The sequence below is a fragment of the Salvelinus alpinus genome, chromosome 4 (genome assembly GCF_045679555.1).
Source record: "Salvelinus alpinus chromosome 4, SLU_Salpinus.1, whole genome shotgun sequence".
NCBI classification, from domain to species: domain Eukaryota; kingdom Metazoa; phylum Chordata; class Actinopteri; order Salmoniformes; family Salmonidae; genus Salvelinus; species Salvelinus alpinus.
In genome coordinates, this window is record NC_092089.1 from 76,468,651 (window position 1) to 76,492,899 (window position 24,249).

General features: G+C 40.6%; 1 protein-coding gene across 2 annotated transcripts in view; it reads left to right on the plus strand.

Moving 5' to 3' along the window:
* The window catches only part of LOC139574461 (relaxin receptor 1-like), a 106,532-nt gene that overhangs the window by 64,774 nt on the left and 17,509 nt on the right, over nucleotides 1-24,249 (plus strand). For both annotated transcript variants that reach the window (XM_071399037.1, XM_071399038.1), the window contains 12 exons: nucleotides 12,649-12,754; nucleotides 14,825-14,896; nucleotides 15,972-16,043; nucleotides 16,247-16,318; nucleotides 16,523-16,594; nucleotides 16,822-16,890; nucleotides 16,979-17,050; nucleotides 17,321-17,392; nucleotides 17,965-18,036; nucleotides 18,198-18,269; nucleotides 18,913-18,984; nucleotides 23,765-23,994. In XM_071399037.1, coding sequence (XP_071255138.1) covers nucleotides 12,649-12,754; nucleotides 14,825-14,896; nucleotides 15,972-16,043; nucleotides 16,247-16,318; nucleotides 16,523-16,594; nucleotides 16,822-16,890; nucleotides 16,979-17,050; nucleotides 17,321-17,392; nucleotides 17,965-18,036; nucleotides 18,198-18,269; nucleotides 18,913-18,984; nucleotides 23,765-23,994 — 1,053 coding nt within the window. The remainder of the gene's footprint in view (nucleotides 1-12,648; nucleotides 12,755-14,824; nucleotides 14,897-15,971; nucleotides 16,044-16,246; nucleotides 16,319-16,522; nucleotides 16,595-16,821; nucleotides 16,891-16,978; nucleotides 17,051-17,320; nucleotides 17,393-17,964; nucleotides 18,037-18,197; nucleotides 18,270-18,912; nucleotides 18,985-23,764; nucleotides 23,995-24,249) is intronic.

A 24,249-nucleotide genomic window follows, 5' to 3' on the forward strand; every position in this document is an offset into this window, starting at 1 on the left:
TAGTTTATGGCTGCCCATACAATAACCCCATCGCCACCATGGGGTAAATTCTCTAAAACATTGTTGGAGGCGACATATAGAAGAGAAATTAACATTAAATTCTCTGGCAACAGCTCTGGTGGACACACCTGCAGTCAGTATGTCAATTGCACGCTCCCTCAAAACTTGAGACATCTGTGGCACCCACTCAAGTGACGTACCCTTCCTGTGGAAGAACTGCACATTTTAGAGTGGCTTTTATTGTCCCCAGCAAAAGGTGCACCTGTATAATAATCATGCTGCTCAAACAGCTTCTTGATATACCACACCTGTTAGGTGGATGGATTATCTTGGCTAAGGAAAAATGCTCACTAATGATGTCAACAAATGTGTGCACAAAATTTGAGACAAATAAGCTTTTTGTGCGTATGGAACATTTCTGGGATCTTTTATTTCAGTAGCTTTCCTATTGGACCCCTTCTTGGGGTCCACATTAAATGAATTGATATTATCAAATCAAATGTATTTTATATAGCCCTTCTTACATCAGCTGATATATCAAAGTGCTGTACAGAAACCCAGCCTAAAACCCCAAACAGCAAGCAATGCAGGTGTAGAAGCAGGGTGGCTAGGAAAAACTCCCTAGAAAGGCCAAACCTAGGAAGAAACCTAGAGAAGAACCAGGCTATGAGGGGTGGCTGTCCTCTTCTGGCTGTGCCAGGTGGAGATTATAACAGAACATGGCCAAGATGTTCAAATGTTCATAAATGACCAGCATGGTCAAATAATAATAATCACAGTAGTTGTCGAGGGTGCAACAAGTCAGCACCTCAGGAGTAAATGTCAGTTGGCTTGTCATAGCCGATCATTCAGAGTATCTCTACCGCTCCTGCTGTCTCTAGAGAGTTGAAATCAGCAGGTCTGGGACAGGTAGCACATTCGGTGAACAGGTCAGGGTTCCATAGCCGCAGGCAGAACAGTTGAAACTGGAGCAGCAGCATGGCCAGGTGGACTGGGGACAGCAAGGAGTCATCATGCCTGGTAGTCCTGAGGCATGGTCCTAGGGCTCAGGTCCTCCGAGAGAGAGAAAGAAAGAAAGAAAGAGAGAATTAGAGAGAGCATACTTAAGTTCACACAGAACATCGGATAAGACAGGAGAAATACTCCAGATATAACAGACTGACCCTAGCCCCCCGACACATAAACTACTGCAGCATAAATACTGGAGGCTGAGACAGGAGGGGTCAGGAGACACTGTGGCCCCATCCGATGATACCCCTGGACAGGGCCAAACAGGCAGGATATAACCCCACCCACTTTGCCAAAGCACAGCCCCCACACCACTAGAGGGATAACTTCAACCACCAGCTTACCATCCTGAGACAAGCCCATAAAGATCTCCGCCACGACACAACCCAAGGGGTGGCGCCAACCCAGACAGGAAGACCACGTCAGTGACTCAACCCACTCAAGTGACGCACCCCTCCTAGGGACGGCATGGAACAGCACCAGTAAGCCAGTGACTCAGCCCCTGTAATAGGGTTAGAGGCAGAGAATCCCAGTGGAGAGAGGGGAACCGGCCAGGCAGAGACAGCAACGGCTGTTCGTTGCTCCAGAGCCTTTCCGTTCACCTTCACACTCCTGGGCCAGACTACACTCAATCATATGACCTACTGAATAGATGAGTCTTCAGTAAAGACTTAAAGGTTGAGACCGAGTCTGCGTCTCTCACATGGGTAGGCAGACCATTCCATAAAAATGTAGCTCTATAGGAGAAAGCCCTGCCTCCAGCTGTTTGCTTAGAAATTCTAGGGACAATTAGGAGGCCTGCGTTTTGTGACCGCAGCGTACGTGTAGGTATGAACGGCAGGACCAAATCGGAAAGATAGGTAGGAGCAAGCCCATGTAATATTTTGTAGGTTAGCAGTAAAACCTTGAAATAAGCCCTTGCCTTAACAGGAAGCCAGTGTAGGGAGGCTAGCACTAATATGATCACATTTTCTGGTTCTAGTCAGGATTCTAGCAGCCATATTTAGCACTAACTGAAGTTTATTTAGTGCTTAATCCGGGTAGCCGGAAAGTAGAGTATTGCAGTAGTCTAACCTAGAAGTAACAAAAGCATGGATTAATTTTTCTGCATCATTTTTGGACAGAAAGTTTCTGATTTTTGCAATGTTACGTAGATGGAAGAAGTTGTCATTGAAACAGTCTTGATATGTTCGTCAAAAGAGAGATCAGGGTCCAGAGTAACGCCGAGGTCCTTCACAGTTTTATTTAAGACGACTGTACAACCATCAAGATTAATTGTCAGATTCAACAGAAGATTATTACACACTCAGGTTTGAAAGGGCACACAAAGGTTTATTCATTGTTATTGTTGTCACGTTCGTCGTAACGAGGAGACCAAGGCGCAGCGTGATTTGAATACATACTTCTTTATTTAACGAAGAATACTGAACAAACTATACAACACAACAAAACGACCGTGAAGCTAATATAACGAGCGCTGACATGCAACTACATATAGACAATAACCCACAAACCAAACTGGAAAATGGCAACCTAAATAGGATCCCCAATCAGAGACAACGATAAACAGCTGCCTCTGATTGGGAACCAATTCAGGCCACCATAGACCTACATATGCCTAGACTACACACACACCCCTAGACAATACAAAACAATCATACCCACCATCGTCACACCCTGACCTGACCAAAATAATACAGAAAACATAGAATACTAAGGTCATGGCGTGACAATTGTCTTGAAGTGATATGGTCAAATATGTGTTTTTTCAATGAACATTAGAGCAAAATGGTCATAAAATATGATAGAAATGAACAATGAATGGACTCCACCACTGTCTGGAGCAATATGACTCCTTCAGTTGTTTTACCTTTTATAGGTCCCAAAATCTAATATTGTTCTCCAACTAACCATGTTCATTACTTTTGGGCATGGATATGAGGATGGATATTGCTTCTCTGGATGTTTCAAAGTGAAAGTATTTATAGGGACATAATTATGTCTTTAGTGGTTGCCAATCAGTGCACAATGCAAAATGTCACGGCATCGGAAATGAGTTTTCATCATTAATAGACGATAAGAGTATCACATTTAAATGAGGCCTTTCATCAGATGTCCATAAAACAGTCTGTGTAGGATATGGGGTGTGCTCATCTACAATTACTGCTCTTCAAAAGTATTTGACAGAAAAACACAATCCTAGTCCAATTGCTCTCTCCACATCCATTTGATTCACATTTCATTGTTATTTAAAAGTATGTTCTTTAATATAGTTTTATACCATCAATCTGCCTACACTGATAACTTTCCCTTCCGCTAATTCTCTCCGGAATCTGTTGTTGTGTTGTCAGTGGTGATTTTAGTATGTAAATCTTGGTGTGGCAAATTCAACATATTTTTCTTTATGCATTCCAACAAAGCAACTACACAACACAACACACAACACTAAACAATACATAATAGTTGCACTGTAATGGGAACAAATGGTGCCCACACACTGTTAAGAACTCCATAAAGCTGTCCCAACAGCAGAGCTTTCCTTTCAGCACCATGGAGTGAACTTAAACAAATCCTTGTGGATTTGTGTAAGTCGATAAGAGCTGCATTCTCCTTCAATAATAACAAATGCCAAAATTTGTTTTGACTTTTGAACCATACACAAACATTATTACATTTATGTTCATTAAATTCATGATGTTTATTCTTATATCATTAACACTTAGCTCTAAGTATAAGCAAATGCAAGCAAAAGAGCTGCAGCGAGGTAGGCCTATTTGTTCAGCACTTTAAAAATGGACACCGACAGAAATTCAAATAGATTCCTCCCGAGTGGCGCAGCGTTCTATGTCACTACAGACCCGGGTTCGATCCCAGGCTGTGTCCCAGCCAGCCGCGACCAGGACAGACATGAGCCATCACACAATTGGCCTACCCTCTTCCTGGTTAGAGGAGGGTTTGGCTGGCCGGGATGTCCTTGTTCCATTGCGCTCTAGCGACTCCCTGTGGCGGGCCGGGTGCATGCCCTCTGACTTCGGTAGCCAGTTGTACGGTGTTTCCTCCGACACATTGGTGCGGCTGGCTTCCAGGTTAAGCGAGCAGTGTGTCAAGAAGCAGTGCGGCTTGGCAGGGTCGTGTTTCGGAGGACGCATGGCTCTCAACCTTCGCCTCTCCCGAGTCCGTACGGGAATTGCAATGATGGGACAAGACTGTAACTACCAATTGGATATCACGAAACTGGGGAGAAAAAATACAAAAAAAATTTACAAAATCAATTTAGAGAGATGTTAGTTCAGATAAATTCAGCAAGATGTTGAGGCCTCAACTTTACTCTTCTTTAAGTCACCACAGAAAAACACCACACAGAGACAGAGAGAGAGAGACTCGGCTAGCCTACCATTTAAACTATTTTATGTGGTCTAAAAAATAAGGAAAATACAATCATGAGAATCCACTTTTATATAGAATACACTGACGCACATACAGCGCATTGTGCAAACATAACAAACCTCACAATATCAACTGGAATTACATGGGTCTATTACTGAACTTTTTGTTGAAAACAAATATTTGAATGGGAAGAGATTGCCACTGGCAAACATAGTTACAGACCAAACAACATTATATAGTATCTCCTCCTCGTCAAGAAAAGCACATGAGCTAATTATAATACACAAAGTAAGCAAAACAATGAAATCCTTCCAACATTGCCTAAAATTATGAATATATAAAGCAATAGGCCTATAACAATTGAGATGTACAAACTATGGCATAAGGGAATGATGAGCGCATAAGAGGCAATCTGTAATTTTGATGAAGACATTAATTAGCAAGCTACGATGGACATAGTCAATACAACTATTTGTTCAGCACTTTTGAAATGTACAGTGACAAAATTCAGAACATGGGCCATTCTTACAGTATTCTCCCTGTACACCAAGTCAGAACCATAGGATAAATAACGGGGGGCATATAAGCAGACAAAGAAAGCTCTTACAATATTCAATGATTTCTCTAACACAGGCTACAGGCTACATGTGCACCACCAAGTCAGAACAGTAGGCTAAGTTCTGACGGGGAAAGGGACCAAATTATAAGGGTGAGGCACATGGGTTACTAACAGCTTACTACACAACATACACTTGGTATTACTTTCTTAGCTACAGTATACATATCTCCCTGGCATATTACATAATTTATGCAGCAGCATACAATACATTTTGGGACCATTGTTGTGCTGTGCTCACTTGAACAGGAAGGTGGCGCTGGGGTCCTTCTTGTGGGCAAATTTAGTCATCAAAGTCTGTCATTCTCTGTATTTATGGTGCTTTCAAGACAACTGGGAACTCGGAAAAAAACAAGGTCGAATCAGAGCTCTAGAAATAGGCCCGAGTTCCCGACTTGGAATTCCGAGTTGGGTGGCTGTTCAAAACGTATTTTCTCAATCGGAGCTCTGCCCCACCCACCCTGAATGACGGGTCGCCACTGGGTGTTGTCAATCACCACTTCTCTCAGAATCATCTCTGTTGACTTCACTTGAAATACCAGAGCTGAACAGATTTCAGAGCTGCAGTGAAGTTAGCAGCTCTCAACTACTGTTATATATTTTAATTCAGGATAATAAATTCAAGTTTTGAAGCTAAACTTAAACTAATTTCTGTGGGTATAGATTACTTCAACCTAGATATTATAGGAGCCACATGTAACATTTTAGGAATAGTTTTGATTCCCCTGTGTTTAAAAAAAAACATGGTTTAGCAATGCCTAATCTCCCGTGGGCAGATTATGTGTGTAGACCGAAGAATCTGCCGGCACTGAATGGGATGCGTGAGATAATGAGCAGCATTAGTTCTGGTTTGTGGGTTTTCGTCACTGGTTATTTGAACGTATCAGGATTGGGCGAAGGCGGTGCTTAAACTGATTCACCTCGAGTTCTTTGCGTCTGCCCACACAGATCAGAAGGGGGGGTGCTTTAGCTGAGATTTTCCTTTTGCGAGGGTGCAGGAACTCTCAATTTCTAACACGTCTGAACACAGATTTTAATCATTTTAATCATGTAATTTGGGGAATGGTAACACTGCACAGTATTATTTTATTTTTTTTGGGGGGGGGGTCCTTTTTACTCCTTTTTCTCCCCAATATCCAATTGGTAGTTACAGAGTGTGCAAAGCTGTCATCAAGGCAAAGGGTGGCTACTTCGAAGAATCTCAAATATAAAATATATTTTGATTTGTTTAACACTTTTTTAGTTCCTACATGATTCCATATGTGTTATTTCATAGTTTTGATGTCTTCATTATTATTCTACAATGTAAGAAATAGTAAAAATAAAGAAAAATCCTTGAACGAGTAGGTGTGTCCAAACTTTTGACTGGTACTGTACATCAGAAATTCATCCAAGAGAATACTGTAAATCTCCTTTAGTCATTTACATAAACCATGAGTATATAAAGTATTTGTTACACAGCCATGATACAAGTATTTATTACACAGCCATGATAAAAGTATTTATTACACAACCATGATAAAAGTATTTATTACACAGCCATTATAAAAGTATTCATTATACATCCATGATACGCATTCATTAATGATGAGCTACTTGGAATATTACTATACTTTATGATGTATTTGACATAGCATATTATAGTGAATGGTTAAACAGCCATGGGTGAGCAATGCCCTCGGGTTATATTTAGCTAATTCAATGAAATCACTCTGTATTGCTGGGGTAAGCCAGTAAAACATGAGGGGGTTGAACTGGCGAGTGGATGGCAGGGCAGTAAAACATGGGGGGGTTAAACTGGCATGTAGATGGCAGGGCAGTAAAACATGGGGAGGTTAAACTGGCATGTAGATGGCAGGGCAGTAAAGCATGAGGGGGTTGAACTGGCAAGTGGATGGCAGGGCAGTAAAACATGGGGAGGTTGAACTGGCATGTAGATGGCAGGGCAGTAAAGCATGAGGGGGTTGAACTGGCAAGTGGATGGCAGGGCAGTAAAACATGGGGAGGTTGAACTGGCATGTAGATGGCAGGGCAGTAAAGCATGAGGGGATTGAACAGGCAAGTGGATGGTAGGGCAGTAAAACATGTGGGGGTTGAACTGGCAATTAGATGGCCAGGGTTTCAGATCCAAGGTACGTGCTCTTAATATCTCCAGAGCCGCGGCACTGCAGCTGACCCTTCAACTGACCCTGTGCTCCTCCCACATGTGTGAGTTAGTTGTTTGAAACCCCAACTCCAGCCACTTTAATAATGGGAATTGATGGAAAGTATGTAAAAATGTATCACTAGCCACTTTAAACAATGCCACTTAATATAATGTTTACATACCCTACATTACTCATCTCATATGTATATGTATATACTGTACTCTATCATCTACTGCATCTTGCCATCTTTATGTAATACATGTATCACTAGCCACTTTAAACTATGCCACTTTATGTTTATATACCCTACATTACTCATCTCATATGTATATACTGTACTCTATACCATCTACTGCATCTTGCCTATGCCGTTCTGTACCATCACTCATTCATATATCTTTATGTACATATTCTTTATCCCTTTACACTTGTGTGTATAAGGTAGTAGTTGTGGAATTGTTAGGTTAGATTACTTGTTGGTTATTACTGCATTGTCGGAACTAGAAGCACAAGCATTTCGCTACACTCGCATTAACATCTGCTAACCATGTGTATGTGACAAATAAAATTTGATGATTTGATTTGTTGTGTACCGTAAGGTCAAAGGTAGAACAACTATACTAACTTTACATGTAGCCAAAACGTATCGACTGAAGCAAAGTTTTGATATAGCAACTGCTTCACTCCAATTCTCCTGATGTCCCTAATCTCCAATTCTAACATTCAGATGTCTTTATTTATTTAAGTTTGTGGTTCTGGAACTGAATAATACAGGCCAGATGGAAGTCTAGCAGTTTCGAATGGTCCATTTGTGCTGCCTCGAGGCATTAAGACAGTGCTTTAAACAGATTAGGATTTGTCTGACATCTCCTTGCTGGAACATTCCTAAAATGTCCTTATTTAGTTTCGGAATAATGCAATTTAATATTAACCACGACTGACATGCTATCAGATAACAAGCAATAAGCGTTTCCTGATTGAATAAACAGGTTTGTTTTCTTCCAAGACTGTGCATATAATCCTTTGATTATATCCAATGTTTTCTCAAATGTCTTTGGCAGAGTTAGAGGTTTTCAATCCATTAGTAACTTTATTGTTAGTAGGACAGAGGTCACTGATAAGAAAGTTTTAAAATTGCAAATTTCCCGTCTTTCAGAAATACTATTTGCTTTTAAAACAGTATTTTTATTGGAATTTCACAATTTTCACCCATATCAAGAGATACAACAACAGAGACAAAGCAAAAAAAACAGCACTCAATTACACATACCTGCGCATATATATATATACAGTGGGGAGAACAAGTATTTGATACACTGCCGATTTTGCAGGTTTTCCTACTTACAAAGCATGTAGAGGTCTGTAATTTTTATCATAGGTACACTTAAACTGTGAGAGACGGAATCTAAAACAAAAATCCTGAATATCACATTGTATGATTTTTAAGTAATTAATTAGCATTTTATTGCATGACATAAGTATTTGATCACCTACCAACCAGTAAGAATTCCGGCTCTCACAGACCTGCTAGTTTTTCTTTAAGACGCCCTCCTGTTCTCCACTCATTACCTGTATTAACTGCACCTGTTTGAACTTGTTACCTGTATAAAAGGCACCTGTCCACACACTCAATCAAACAGACTCCAACCTCTCCACAATGGCCAAGACCAGAGAGCTGTGTAAGGACATCAGGGATAAAATTGTAGACCTGCACAAGGCTGGGATGTGCTACAGGACAATAGGCAAGCAGCTTGGTGAGAAGGCAACAACTGTTGGCGCAATTATTAGAAAATGGAAGAAGTTCAAGATGACGGTCAATCACCCTCGGTCTGGGGCTCCATGCAAGATCTCACCTCGTGGGGCATCAATGATCATGAGGAAGGTGAGGGATCAGCCCAGAACTACATGGCAGGACCTGGTCAATGACCTGAAGAGAGCTGGGACCACAGTCTCAAAGAAAACCATTAGTAACACACTACGCCGTCATGGATTAAAATCCTGCAGCGCACATAAGGTCCCCCTGCTCAAGCCAGCGCATGTCCAGGCCCGTCTGAAGTTTGCCAATGACCATCTGGATGATCCAGAGGAGGAATGGGAGAAGGTCATGTGGTCTGATGAGACAAAAATAGAGCTTTTTGGTCTAAACTCCACTCGCCGTGTTTGGAGGAAGAAGAAGGATGAGTACAACCCCAAGAACACCATCCCAACCGTGAAGTACGGAGGTGGAAACATCATTCTTTGGGGATGCTTTTCTGCAAAGGGGACAGGACGACTGCACCGTATTGAGGGGAGGATGGATGGGGCCATGTATCGTGAGATCTTGGCCAACAACCTCCTTCCCTCAGTAAGAGCATTGAAGATGGGTCGTGGCTGGGTCTTCCAGCATGACAACGACCTGAAACACACAACCATGGTAACTAAGGAGTGGCTCCGTAAGAAGCATCTCAAGGTCCTGGAGTGGCCTAGCCAGTCTCCAGACCTGAACCCAATAGAACATTTTTGGAGGGAGCTGAAAGTCCGTATTGCCCAGCGACAGCCCCGAAACGTGAAGGATCTGGAGAAGGTCTGTATGGAGGAGTGGGCCAAAATCCCTGCTGCAGTGCGTGCAAACCTGGTCAAGAACTACAGGAAATGTATGATCTCTGTAATTGCAAACAAAAGTTTCTGTACTAAATATTAAGTTCTGCTTTTCTGATGTATCAAATACTTATGTCATGCAATAAAATGCTAATTAATTACTTAAAAATCATACAATGTGATTTTCAGGATTTTTGTTTTAGATTCCGTCTCCCACAGTTGAAGTGTACCTATGATAAAAATTACAGACCTCTACATGCTTTGTAAGTAGGAAAACCTGCAAAATCGGCAGTGTATCAAATACTTGTTCTCCCCACTGTACATATACATACACATACACACACATACACACCCACACCATTTTCCTCTCCCCTCTTCTCTCACCCCATCCCCATCATTGCGTCTCTCAATACATACATTTTAAACAAACTTACAAACAGAAATTAAACAAAAAAGCTCAGTTTAAACTAAGAAGTTAGGTTCCACACATGGAACGTACAGTGTAATTCTGAAATACATAGATCACCACCATTCTAAGAGAATCCTTGCAGCATACTAGCTGATACCTCAGGTTCTAGGTAATTTAGATAGGGTTCCCATACTTTGTAGAACTGATCTGTTTTAGAATGCAATGTACATGTCAAATATTCCAGAGGCACCCATTCAAATAGTGTCTTATGCCAATCTTTAATAGAAGGAACCTTATCACTAATCCACTGTAAAATTATGTTTTTCCTTGCTGCAAAGGTAAGGATGTTGTAAAGCCTCCTCTTACCCACAGAAGTAACATGCCTACTAGGGAGACCCAACAGTAAAGAAACTGGGTCCAATTCTAGATCAACCCCTAGGATCTTTTCAATTTCTTGCAGAACACCAGACCAGTATCTTTGTATTTTGGTACATAACCATAAACAATGTGTTAGGGTGCCTGTATCAGTTTTGCATTTAAGACACTGAGGAGAAGAGGAAGAGGGGCTAAAAGCATGTCTGCGATTTGGGGATATATGCAATATGTGTATTATTCTTAATTGAATTGCTCTAGTACGATTACATATAGATATTGTTTTTGCATATCTCCAAATGTCCTCCCACATCTCTTCGTCAATAGTATCAAAAATACTTTTGAAATGAGTGAGGAATATGAGATGTCACACTTCAGGTCAAATGCAAACCTCCTCTTCATTTTAGTCATTAGATATGCATTGCATTAGATGTCATTCTTTCTACAGATGTTTCTTTCTTTGAACATCAGAACATGATTCAAATGTGTCCTCAAATATGTCCTCAACAGTACATCAATATTACACTGCTGATTGTCATTCTTCCCCTAATTTAGTCATGACACAATATATGTGTACTCGATGACACTGATCAAAAAATTAACTAGTAATGAAAAAGGAAATCAACACTACAGAACTTGAAGACGTGATTTGAATACCCTTGATATTTTAGTATTCCCACTCCTTTATGACTGATTATAATTCCCCTCAGATATAAAGGATTTTTTTCTGATGATATCCACTTTACTGTATCCTATATCAAACATGGTCCCTTATCCATTTAAAAATGTCCTGCCGGAACCTGGACTTCTTGTCTTTGACAAATAATCCATAAACTACTCACATAATCACAGCCATCCTCTCTATTCCTGGAGCCTTCGAGTCAGCCTCTGACATGAGGCCCCAATTCAATCGATTGCAGCTTCGCATTGTTTCTCTGTGGCCATTTGTAACGGTGTTGAGATTGTGCCGTAACCTCATTCCACATCTTGAAATGTCTCCGCTAGTGCTATCGAATTGGTACCTTTTCGGTGGAGTAATGGGCAAATACGTTGTCTGGCGGGGGGTCACGCGTTTGCGATGCAGAAGGTCTCTGATTTTAGCCTTTGTAAGAACAGTGTGCCCAGACAGGGAAGGAAGCAAAACTGCAAAGCAAGCACAAGTCACGTGTCTCTAACGTACATAGGCAGTGATTAAGATTGGTCCCTGATGCTCTCCTATGTCTCTCGGATCTTATTTTTTTTATTAGTTCACTGTTGATACAATCCCAAAATGTTTTGTATGTCAGCAGTTGTCACGCCCTGACCTTAGTATTCTTTGTTTTCTTTATTATTTTGGTTAGGTCAGGGTGTGACGAGGGTGGTATGTGTCTTTTTGTCTTATCTAGGGTTTTTTGTATGTCTAGGTGTGTGTGTCTAGTCTAGACATATGTAGGTCTATGGTGGCCTAGATTGGTTCCCAATCAGAGGCAGCTGTTTATCGTTGTCTCTGATTGGGGATCCTATTTAGGTTGCCATTTTCCAGTTTGGTTTGTGGGTTATTGTCTTTGTGATGTTGCATGTCTGCAATCATTGTTTTTACGTTTCACGTTCGTTTTGTAATTTCGTTTGTTCGGTATATTTCTTTATTAAAAGAAGTATGTATTCAAATCACGCTGCGCCTTGGTCTCCTCTCTACGACATTCGTGACAGCAGTCAAAAACTTGAAAGTCTAATGTCTTGCCTATGTATTTTGGGACTGTATCAACAGTGGGTGGACTAATTAAGAAAATACCGAAAGATAGTTTGTGAGTGGATTTTCTCTTTAACGCTAGTTCTATAACAACAATGTTGTCCAAATTCCTTGTTGTAATTTATTTTCATTGCTATCTTTTTTTGGTCCAGTATGACTCGTGGATGTGCGTCAGACACAGGAGGCTGCTGAGGGGAGGACAACTCATAATAATGGCTGGAACTGAGCGAATGGAATGTCATCAAACACATGGAAACCATGTGTTGGATGTATTTGATACAATTCCACAAATTCGGATCCAGCCAATACCACGAGCCAGTCTTCCCCAATTAAGGTGCCACCAACCTCCTCTGGCGTTAGACAATAATATATTCTTCCTCTGTCTTGTCTCTTCCTCCTCCAGTGCTGGGGGCTGTTCCAGAGCTGTGCCAGTGCAGAGACCTGGAGCTGGACTGTGACGGCGCCCAGTTTCACCATGTCCCAGCAGTGTCCATTAACGTCACCATGATGTGAGTTGACACACACACACCTTTGAGTAGTTCATAAATACTATGCACATAATGACGCTCACTCACACACACACACACACACCTGATAGCCTTCTTCGTTGAGACATTTGCATCTGACTGGAAGTGTGCATACTTTTTTCTGTTTCTCCTATGAATTGGAAGAGAAAAAGGATTTAAACAAAGTGTCTCGCTCAGTTAGCTAATGAGTGTCTTGATGGAAGTTTGTTTGTGGAGGTTGGTTTAAGTCCTAGGGCTGTTCTCTGCTGTACTGGAACAGTCTTTTTGAAAGAGGAAAATGAAACTTGAATCTCTTTACTGAAGCTTGCTGAAACTTACTGAATTCTACTGGAATATCTTTACTGAAGGCTACTGGAATATCTTTACTGAAGCCGACTAAAGCCCACTGAAGCCTACTTGAATATCTTTAATGGAGCCTACTAATGCTACTGGAATCTCTTTACTGAAGACTACTAAAGTCTCCTGAAGCCTACTGGAATCTCTTTACTGAAGCCTACTGGAATATCTTTACTGAAGCCGAATTAAGGCCACTGGAATCTCTTTACCGAAGCCTAATAAAGCCTATTTGAATCTCTTTACTGAAGCCTACTAAAGCATACATTGGTGCCGTGACCCGGATCACTGGTTGCTGCGGAAAAGGAGGAGGTTGAAAGGGGGGTGAGTGTAACGGATGTGAAATGGCTAGCTAGTTAGCGGGTACGCGCTAGTAGCGTTTCAATCAGTTACGTCACTTGCTCTGAAACCTAGAAGTAGTGTTGCACCTTGCTCTGCAAGGGCCGCGGCCTTTGTGGAGCGATGGGTAATGACGCTTCGTGGGTGTCAGTTGTTGATGTGTGCAGAGGGTCCCTGGTTCGCGCCCGGGTCGGGGCGAGGGGACGGTTTAAAGTTATACTGTTACACCTTTACTTAACCTACTGAAGCCTAGCAAAGCCTACTGGAATCTCTTTACTGAAGCCGAATGAAGCCTATTTGAATCTCTTTACTGAAGCCTACTAAAGCATACTGAAGCCTACCGAAACCTACTGGAATCGCTTTACTTAACCTACTGAAGCCTAGTGAAGCTTACTGGAATATCTTTACTGAAGCCTACTGGAATCTCTTTACTGAAGCCTAATGAAGCCTACTGGAATCTCTTTACTGAAGCAAACTAAAGCCTACTGGAATCTCTTTACTGAAGCTTACTAAAACCTACTGGAATGTGAGACAAACTGAAGGTAAGGATACGATTATAACAAAATGTATTTATAACAAGATGATGTATAAAATAATTCATACATACACAATTCATACATTATGCAAAAGAATGACAACAATGACTATAAATTATCACATCGAGCTCGCCCTTTCTCAGTCTCACAATCTAGTATGTCTCCCTATCATATTGGCCCTACATCGTTTAGATAATGGCCCATTTGGGCCCCATGTTTCTCATCCTTCCATATTGGGGACATCCAGTTCCACTTGACTATTCATCAACAAAACAATGTGTTTGCTTGATGGGTAAACCTCGAAGGCCCAATTTGCATGCAGAATAATTCAATTATGTCAATTGCTTATCATCGCCGCCTCTTCCTTCTCCAATTGGCTCAGCTTTCATCAAGGTGCTGTAGACTACTGCAGCATTTTCCACATTGTTCATTTTCAATTAAAACGCTTTCTTCACTAATTCAAAGTGTATCTCCGTAACCTCGGGTAAACGTGGCCATAGTGCTAATCGAGGTGGAATGAACTTAGATAACGATTCAGCTACAAATGTCAAAATTATGCATTATCTCTGTCACTCCATAAAGAAAGATGTTCCTCTTCTGTTTGGAATAATGATGTGTTTTATCACCAGTCCCATTTGAAACATAATTGGAAGATTGTTTGCATTCGGGACAACGTGTGGTCACATAGAAACCTTAAACAGACACTGGACCGAGAACATAGTAATAAAAATGGATCAAAGGTTTTGGCCTTTAATTGACACAGTATTGTTTGGTGGCACAATGTTATGTTTATGACATTTTTTATTTTACCTAGTCGACCTTATGAACTATTCACATCTCACAGGTCACTGCAAAGGAACCGACTCCGGATATTGAATGGCGACATATTCTATAAGTACCAGAGTCTTCAGAAATTGTAAGTTGTCATTACATTTATTTAAAAAATGTATTCAGGCAAGAGAAGTCACTTGGTTGAGTTGTAGTCTGCTAGTAAAGCATTCAGTTGTTCAGAAATCATTTTGTTAGCACTTCAAAAACACACTGATAGACCAACCTGTCAAGTCCACTGTGACAGACATGGACAAAATTCTAAGCATTGTTTGTCCCCTTTTGATGGCCAAAACAAGCTTAAAAAGGATGTCTTATTAAGACTCACCTTTGGATGATGGTTGTGAGGAAAGTGGACTTTCACGATTGTTCACCACATCATTCAGTCTGTCTTGTGGTGCCTGAAACATATTGGCATCGTGGAAGTAGTAGGGCGATGAGGAGACTGAACACATGCTTCATAGACTGCCAAGAACTATCTATCGAATGAAGTTAGCTATGTAGTACTGTTTGGGTAATCTTTCATTCAAGTGTTGCTTGCAATTTTATTTTTCTTATTTAAAAAAATGTTAGCAAACCAAATATCATGAAAGTATGTACCAATTGGTATTTTTATTTTGTTGTTCTAATCTACAGGGAGCCATTTATATTTAGGTTTTATGTATAAAATAACAAGACAGTTGATGCTATGGTTCAACTAAGTTCTATTGAAAAGCCCTTCAATGGATGAAATCTTCTGTCAGCTGCTTTCACAACCATGCCAAAATCCTCATCTCGCTTGACAGCTTGCCAAAAAGATTCCTCAGCACTGTAAACATTGCCTGTCTGTTCTATTTAGCAGTATTGCAAGCTAAATTGGAAAGGCTTTATACGACACCTGACATAAAATACAATTTTGGGTGGGTTGATCAGCCTGTGATCTAAATTTCATCTGAAGTGCAGTTCATGATAGAAATGTGAGGCTTCTGTACTTGATGTAACGTGTTGTAACGTGTTGTAACTTGATGTAACGTGTTGTAACGTGTTGTAACTTGATGTAACGTGTTGTAACGTGTTGTAACTTGATGTAACGTGTTGTAACGTGTTAGCCATTGTGGCAGTTTTTCCCCTCAACACACAAATTCTATGAATGTTTGTAACATACTTCTAACAAACTACTTCAGATATCTACAACATAACAGAATCCGAGCTGTGAGCCCTAATGCATTCAGAGGACTGTACAATCTAACAAGACTGTGAGTTCATTATATTCATCCATCCATGCAATTGAGTGTTATGTTGAACTTTGTTCTTGATCAAACATATGTCCTTCATAATGAATGTTGTTGATTTAAGTTTTCCTCATCAAAGTTGCTTATGTTTGAAATAAAGGGTAAATAATTCCTATGAATTGTTTCAGAGAACCGTGCGTATTTAAAATAAGTATTCTCTGCCTCAGATATTTAAGCTACAACAAGATATCCATCTTGATGCCTGGGGTGTTCCAAGATCTACACAAACTGGAGTGGTTGTAGGTTTTCCTTACTGGCACATTCTGTATATCCTGTGTGCCAATATAGACATACTGCTAACATAAATGGAACAAAGACATCACATTTTTAGACAGCCTTCAGCAAAAAAAGCTTGTATCGCTGCAGTTTCCTTTGAACCAATGCTCAGCCAAATACTTCACTTAATAAAAGAGCTGAAAATAAACTCTACCCTCTGGTTGTAGGATCCTTGAAAACAACAGTATCCATCAGATATCCCCCACAACCTTTTCAGGCTTGCGCTCCTTGGTACTCCTGTGAGTTTCATTTCTACCTCTACCTTCTTGAGTTGGTCATGTTTTGCTTTTACCCTCTAAGACGTTATTTCATAGGCACTTAATTGAAGTGCCCCAGTATTTTTAAGGGCCTATTTGATATGCTTACGTATATTGGCGGAGTGTTTTCTTTGATCGGCACAAAAATCAGACCGCTCTTGTTTGTTACAAAAATCAGACCGCTCTTGTTTTGTTGTATTGGTTCACAGGGTTTTGTTGAACAACGCTCTGACAAAGCTGGATGACATCTGCCTGGAAATGCCAAGACTTAACTGGCTGTAAGTTTGGAAGTCAGCAAATCAAAGAGCTTTGTTATCGGCATGATATTACTTTTAAATATGTTTTTGTGCACTTGTGTGTCTCCAGGGACATGGAGGGGAATCAAATTGAAAGTGTCGGAAACGTAACATTCTGGTCATGCAACATGATGACTGTGCTGTAAGTGACTTAATACATTTCAATCTTCAGAATAGATTCTGTTTTTCCCCATCTGTGTCCTTGGCTTTCTCAGTAGGTGATAACCCATTACAATCCCAAATATCAACAGCAATTTGTTTCCACAAGGGGTTCTAAATATTAGACCCAAAAGCAACACTCTTGTTTAATTGCTTTTAGAACCAACAGAGAAGATGAGGGGAATAAAGTAAGAAAATTGCTTTCTCTGTTTTATAATTCTTGTTTTGACCGTCTTTCTTCAACTCTTTCTAGCGTCCTACAGAGTAACAGAATCAGTCACATACATGAACAGGCTTTTTCATTTCTGCAAAAACTTGGGGAATTGTAAGTTATTATGTTTTGTTTGCCTCAGACATGAAATTGCATGACATCTTCCTTTATCATCCCCAGACACACAGTGATACTGCACATCATCTATTCCACTGACTTTTAGAAGAACTCAGATACTATCACATTATTAGTAAAGACTGCACTATAAATATACAGTGCAGTACTAGGCTGAAATTTATTGCAACCCAAAATGTGCCCGAATAGGAAAACAACATGTTCCCAAGCCAAGAAGATGTTCATTATGATTTATATTTTATGCGTTTTGGTTAATCCTAGTATTTATCCTAACATGCTCTTCCACTGGTTTCCGGATTTGCAGAACAGTGGGGCGTCTTGGAGTGTCTCCAATATACACATACACATAACCATGTTAGTCATGGTGAACACAAATATGTGGTGCATCTAGCTTAACACGATGCTTATCAAGTAGACTAATGGATTCCAGGAATTTATCATTAACATGAATGGGAACACAGCATGCATGCGTGATTAGGTGGTCATGTAAGCCATGTAAACCTAATGTAAGTTTCATATGTTATTTCCAATAAATAGCTTTGTCTCCACAGAGATCTGTCCAGCAACAGACTCCTGGCAATCCCTCCCAATCTCTTTGTTCATCTGGGAGATTTACTACAGCTGTGAGTCAGATCCACACTCGAATCTATGCACAAACGTTATTTGAATATTTTAAATGTTTTTCTTGCACTAACGTTGAAAGACATACACATAGGGATTATAATACAGCTATGGTGCTATAGTTATTGTTGAATATTATGTCTAATAATTTATGTTCTTACAGAAACATCTCGTATAACCCTATCGCAGATCTACAAATTGACCACTTTGATAACTTGCATAAATTGAAATCATTGTAAGTAGCCTGTATGTTTTTCACTGCTCACTTTCTGAATGAATGTTACACTTGAGAGGTGATCCATTAGTAGTAATATCAGGTTTAGAAAAAATATATAGTTCTTGTAAATATGCAAGAGACCATTTAAATGAAATCTACATAATATTTTTTTTTTTTTAACAATTTCCCAACCACAAGAACATGTGTACAGTTAGTACATCCTCTCTCTACATCCCTTTCTGTGGCTCTTTCAGACTAACTAAAAATCCATCCATCTATTTAACTCATTTCAATTACATACACTATAATCATAGCTTGCATCATCCCCTGATGCATTTTTTCAAATTGCACCCTATCATACAAGAGAATTATGTGGCACTTAACATGTCATTTGTGTATTAGGTGTTCAATGTATTATCGTATTGGAACAGAGTGCACTTACTGGCCCACACATCAGGAATTCCCTCATTCACACATATCAAGAAAGAGAACAAATAGCATTGTAGATAATATATCAAAGCTTATCAAAAGCACTTTGTGAAAGACCAACAATTTTGTGTAAAGAGCGTTGCAAAGAGGGCCTCTGAAATTCAAATATTTTGTTTCGTTTGTTTTTCTATGTAAGCTCTTAAGGGGAACAACTTTTGTTTGTGTTTTTTAGGAGCATAGAGGGAATTGAGATTGGGAACATACAGCGAAGGATGTTTGAACCACTCAAACACTTGACCCACATGTGAGTACTTCGTTCATTTTGTTTCATCATAAAGATTTGGGAAGTGTATTTGAAGATCAATCCCAAATTAAACTTTGAACACTTTTATGACTGATTTGTGATGGATGTTGTGGTAAGTTGTTTAAAAAGCATTTGTACCTCTTATTTCTGGAATAAAATACAAAATGCATACAAAACAAATCAAATGTTTTGACACACCTACTCATTCAAGGGTTTTTCTTAATTTTTACTATTTTCTACATTGTAGAATAATAGTAAAGACAACAAAACTATGAAATAACACATATGGAAGCATGTAGTAACCAAAAAAGTGTTAAACAAATCAAAATCTATTTTAGATTCTTCAAAGTAGCCACCCTTAGACTTGATGACAGCTTTGCACACTCTTAGCATTCTCTCAACCAGCTTCATGAGGTAGGCACCTGGAATGCATTTCAATTAACAGGTGTGCTTTGTTAAAAGCTAATTTAAAGGAATTTCTTTCCTCCTTAATGCGTTTGAGCCAATCAGTTGTGTTGTGACAAGGTAAGGGTGGTATACAGAAGATAGCTCTATTTGGTAAAAGACCAAGTCCACATTATGCCAAGAACAGCTCAAATAAGCAAAGAGAAACGACAGTCCATTACTTTAAGACATGAAGGTCAGTCAATCTGGAAAATGTCAAGAACTTTAAATGTTTCTTCAAATGCAGTCGCAACAACCATCAAGCGCTATGATGAAACTGGCTCTCATGAGGACCGCCACAGGAAAGAAAGACCCAGAGTTACCTCTGCTGCAGAGGAGTTACCAGCCTCAGATTGCAACCCAAATAAATGCTTCACAGAGTTCAATTAAAAGACACATCTCAACATTAACTGTTCAGAGGAGACTGTGTGAATAAGGCCTTCATGGTCGAATTGCTGAAAATAAACCACTACTAAAGGACATCAATAATAAGAAGACTTGATTGGGCCAAGAAACATGAGCAATGGACATTAGACTGGTGGAAATCTGTCCTTTGGTCTGATGAGTCCAAATTTGAGATTTTTGGTTCCAACCGGCGTGTCTTTGTAAGATGCAGAGTAGGTGAACGGATGATCTCCACATGTGTGGTTCCCAACGTGAAGCATATAGGAGCAGGTGTGATGTTTTGGGGGTGCTTTGCTGATGACACTGTCAGTGACTTATTTACAATTCAAGGCACACTTAACCAGCATGGCTACCACAGCATTCTGGAGCGATCTGATTTGCGCTTAGTGGGACTATCATTTATTTTTCAACAGGACAATGACCCATGAATGTCCACTCCCAACTGTATGATCCCAAGCTGTGCATTACATCACATACAATGCTTTCAGAAAGTATTCACACCCATTGACTTTCAGGATTTTGTTTTTACAGCCTGAATTTAAAAGTATTTAAAAAAAAAAATGTAATGTAATGAAAAGCTGAAATGTATTCAACCCCTTAGTTACTGTATGTCAAGCCTAAATATGTTCAGAAGTAAAAATGTGCTTAACAAGTCACATAATAAGTTTCATGGACTCACTCTGTGTGCAATAATAGTGTTTAACATGGTTTTTGAATGACTACCTCATCTCTGTATCCCACACATACAATTATCTGTAAAGTCCATCAGTCGAGCAGTGAATTTCAAACACAGATTCAACCACAAAGACCAGGGAGGTTTTCCAATGCCTCGTAAAGAAGGGCACCTATTGGAAGATGGGTAAAAATAAAAATAGCAGACATTAAATATTCCTATGAGCATGGTAAATGTATTAATTCCACTTTGAATGGTGTATTAATAAACCCAGTCAAAACAAAGATACAGGTGTCCTTCCTAACTCAGTTGCTGGAGAGGAGGGAAACATGAAGCCAATGGTAACTTTAAAAAAGTTAGAGTTTAATGCCTGTGATAGCAGAAAACTGAGGATGGATCAACAACATTGTAGTTACTCAACAATACTAACCTAATTGACAGAGTGAAAAGAAGGAAGCCTGTACAGACTACATTTTTTTCCAAAGCATGCATCCTGTTTGCATCAAGGCACTAAAGTAATACTGAAAACAGTGGATGCAGAGGGACGCCTCCCCCAAAAATTAACCAATCAACATTTTTTGAAATACACTGCTCAAAAAAATAAAGGGAACACTAAAATAACACATCCTAGATCTGAATGAATGAAATATTCTTATTAAATACTTTTTTCTTTACATAGTTGAATGTGCTGACAACAACATCACACAAAAATTATCAATGGAAATCAAATTTATCAACCCATGGAGGTCTGGATTTGGAGTCACACTCAAAATTAAAGTGGAAAACCACACTACAGGCTGATCCAACTTTGATGTAATGTCCTTAAAACAAGTCAAAATGAGGCTCAGTAGTGTGTGTGGCCTCCATGTGCCTGTATAAGCTTCCTACAATGCCTGGGCATGCTCCTGATGAGGTGGCGGATGGTCTCCTGAGGGATCTCCTCCCAGACCTGGACTAAAGCATCCGCCAACTCCTGGACAGTCTGTGGTGCAACGTGGCGTTGGTGGATGGAGCAAGACATGATGTCCCAGATGTGCTCAATTGGATTCAGGTCTGGGGAACGGGCGGGCCAGTCCATAGCATCAATGCCTTCCTCTTGCAGGAACTGCTGACACACTACAGCCACATGAGGTCTAGCATTGTCTTGCATTAGGAGGAACCCAGGGCCAACCGCACCAGCATATGGTCTCACAAGGGGTCTGAGGATCTCATCTCGGTACCTAATGGCAGTCAGGCTACCTCTGGCGAGCACATGGAGGGCTGTGCGGCCCCCCAAAGAAATGTCACCCCACACCATGACTGACCCACCGCCAAACCGGTCATGCTGGAGGATGTTGCAGGCAGCAGAACGTTCTCCACGGCGTCTCCAGACTCTGTTACGTCTGTTACATGTGCTCAGTGAACCTGCTTTCATCTGTGAAGAGCACAGGGCGCCAGTGGCGAATTTGCCAATCTTGGTGTTCTCTAGCAAATGCCAAACGTCCTGCACGCTGTTGGGCTGTAAGCACAACCCCCACCTGTGGACGTCGGGCCCTCATACCACCCTCATGGAGTCTGTTTCTGACCGTTTGAGCAGACACATGCACATTTGTGGTCTGCTGGAGGTCATTTTGCAGGGCTCTGGCAGTGCTCCTCCTTGCACAAAGGCGGAGGTAGCGGTCCTGCTGCTGGGTTGTTGCCCTCCTACGGCCTCCTCCACGTCTCCTGATGTACTGGCCTGTCTCCTGGTAGCGCCTCCATGCTCTGGACACTACGCTGACAGACACAGCAAACCTTCTTGTCACAGCTCGCATTGATGTGCCATCCTGGATGAGCTGCACTACCTGAGCCACTTGTGTGGGTTGTAGACTCCGTCTCATGCTACCACTAGAGTGAAAGCACCGCCAGCATTCAAAAGTGACCAAAACATCAGCCAGGAAGCATAGGAACTGAGAAGTGGTCTGTGGTCACCACCTGCAGAACCACTCCTTTATTGGGGGTGTCTTGCTAATTGCCTATAATTTCCACCTGTTGTCTATTCCATTTGCACAACAGCATGTGACATTTATTGTCAATCAGTGTTGCTTCCTAAGTGGACAGTTTGATTTCACAGAAGTGTGATTGACTTGGAGTTACATTGTGTTGTTTAAGTGTTCCCTTTATTTTTTTGAGCAGTGTATATTAAATAATAATGATGTAAATTTTGTCTCTCTCTGTTTCATAATTTTCCTTCATTTCACAAGAGGCTGATTGTAATCTCACCGGAGAAAGCATCCGAGTGAGTGAAACAGCACCCCTCTGTCTCTGTATGTGTAGACCATCTATCTGATGCTGTCTGGTCAAAAAACGTTTGACATTGTTGCCGCCCATAGCATTGAATGCAAGGGAAGCCAACGAGCATTTGGCCTCCCTTGATAAAAAAGTATAAAATAATAGGCAAAAATAATAGCCAATCAGCTAGACTGAATGAGCTCAACTGTGGGGTGTGATTACTTTCTGAAGGCACTGTATATACTTTTGAGTAAGGTCATCCCAGAACACAAAACACAGGTCCATTCTGAGATTCACTGAAAACTTAATACTCCCGCCATATGCTGCACAACTTTGTATCACATACTTTTTTGGCCAGCTTCTGTGCAACCTTTGGATGTGCACTATCCCCTATCCTGATAGGGGCCCTGAAACCATCCCTAACTGCTACACTCTACACATGTGTAGATCACAAAGGACATGCTACAGATGTAGGATCTTAATTTGATCACCCTGTCAAAGGAGAACTTACCTGCAATGCAGGAAATGTAAAACTTGTAGTGCATTTTGGGTTTAAAAATGCTTCTGAAGTTTATAATTTCCACTTTGACATTTCAGACTTGATTTTCTGTTATGGAAAATGTATCAACCCCTTCAAAAATGTCCAATAATCCACATAATAATTCACATTTCCTGTTGCTGCAGGATAATTTTTCTGCTGTAGCAAACTGGCTCAAATTAAGATTCTACATGTGTGGTTGTAAGTAATGTGGCAGAAATGCCACCTAGCACATTAAAGCTCAAAGTAGAGAACTCCCATGTTGCTTATACCTGTCCATTTATTAAAGATCATGAACTGCTTAGAGGCTAGGGGTTGGGGCTAAAGACTAGGGGCTAGAGAGTGGCCTAGAGGCTATAGTCTAGGGTAAGAGACTAGAGGCTAGGGGTAGAGCCTAGGGGCTAGGGATTGTTTTTGGACAGTCTCCCTCTTTCATCCTGTTCATTGATTTTATCTCCTGTTGTGTTTAGTTACTTTAAGAAGTTCCAGTACTGTGGGTACGCCCCTCATGTGCGCAGCTGCAAGCCCAACACGGATGGTATCTCCTCCTTCGAGGACCTCCTGGCCAACATCGTCCTGAGGGTCTTCGTCTGGGTGGTGTCGGCCACTACGTGCTTCGGCAACATCTTTGTCATCTGCATGCGCTCCTACATCCGATCGGAGAACAAGCTCCATGCCATGTGTATCATCTCCTTGTGTTGTAAGAAACAGCTTTCAGATCTTTCAACTCAGGCCTCCAGTCAATTGATTTCAGATAAAGGAAAACCTTACTGCAGCTTCATTCAGAATGTTTACTCTGTATCATAAAGGAAGGTGAGGTTTCAGCTTCATTCAGAATGTTTACTCTGTATCATAAGGGAAGGTGAGGTTTCAGCTTCATTCAGAATGTTTACTCTGTATCATAAGGGAAGGTGAGGTTTCAATTTCATTTAGAATGTTTACTCTGTATCCTAAG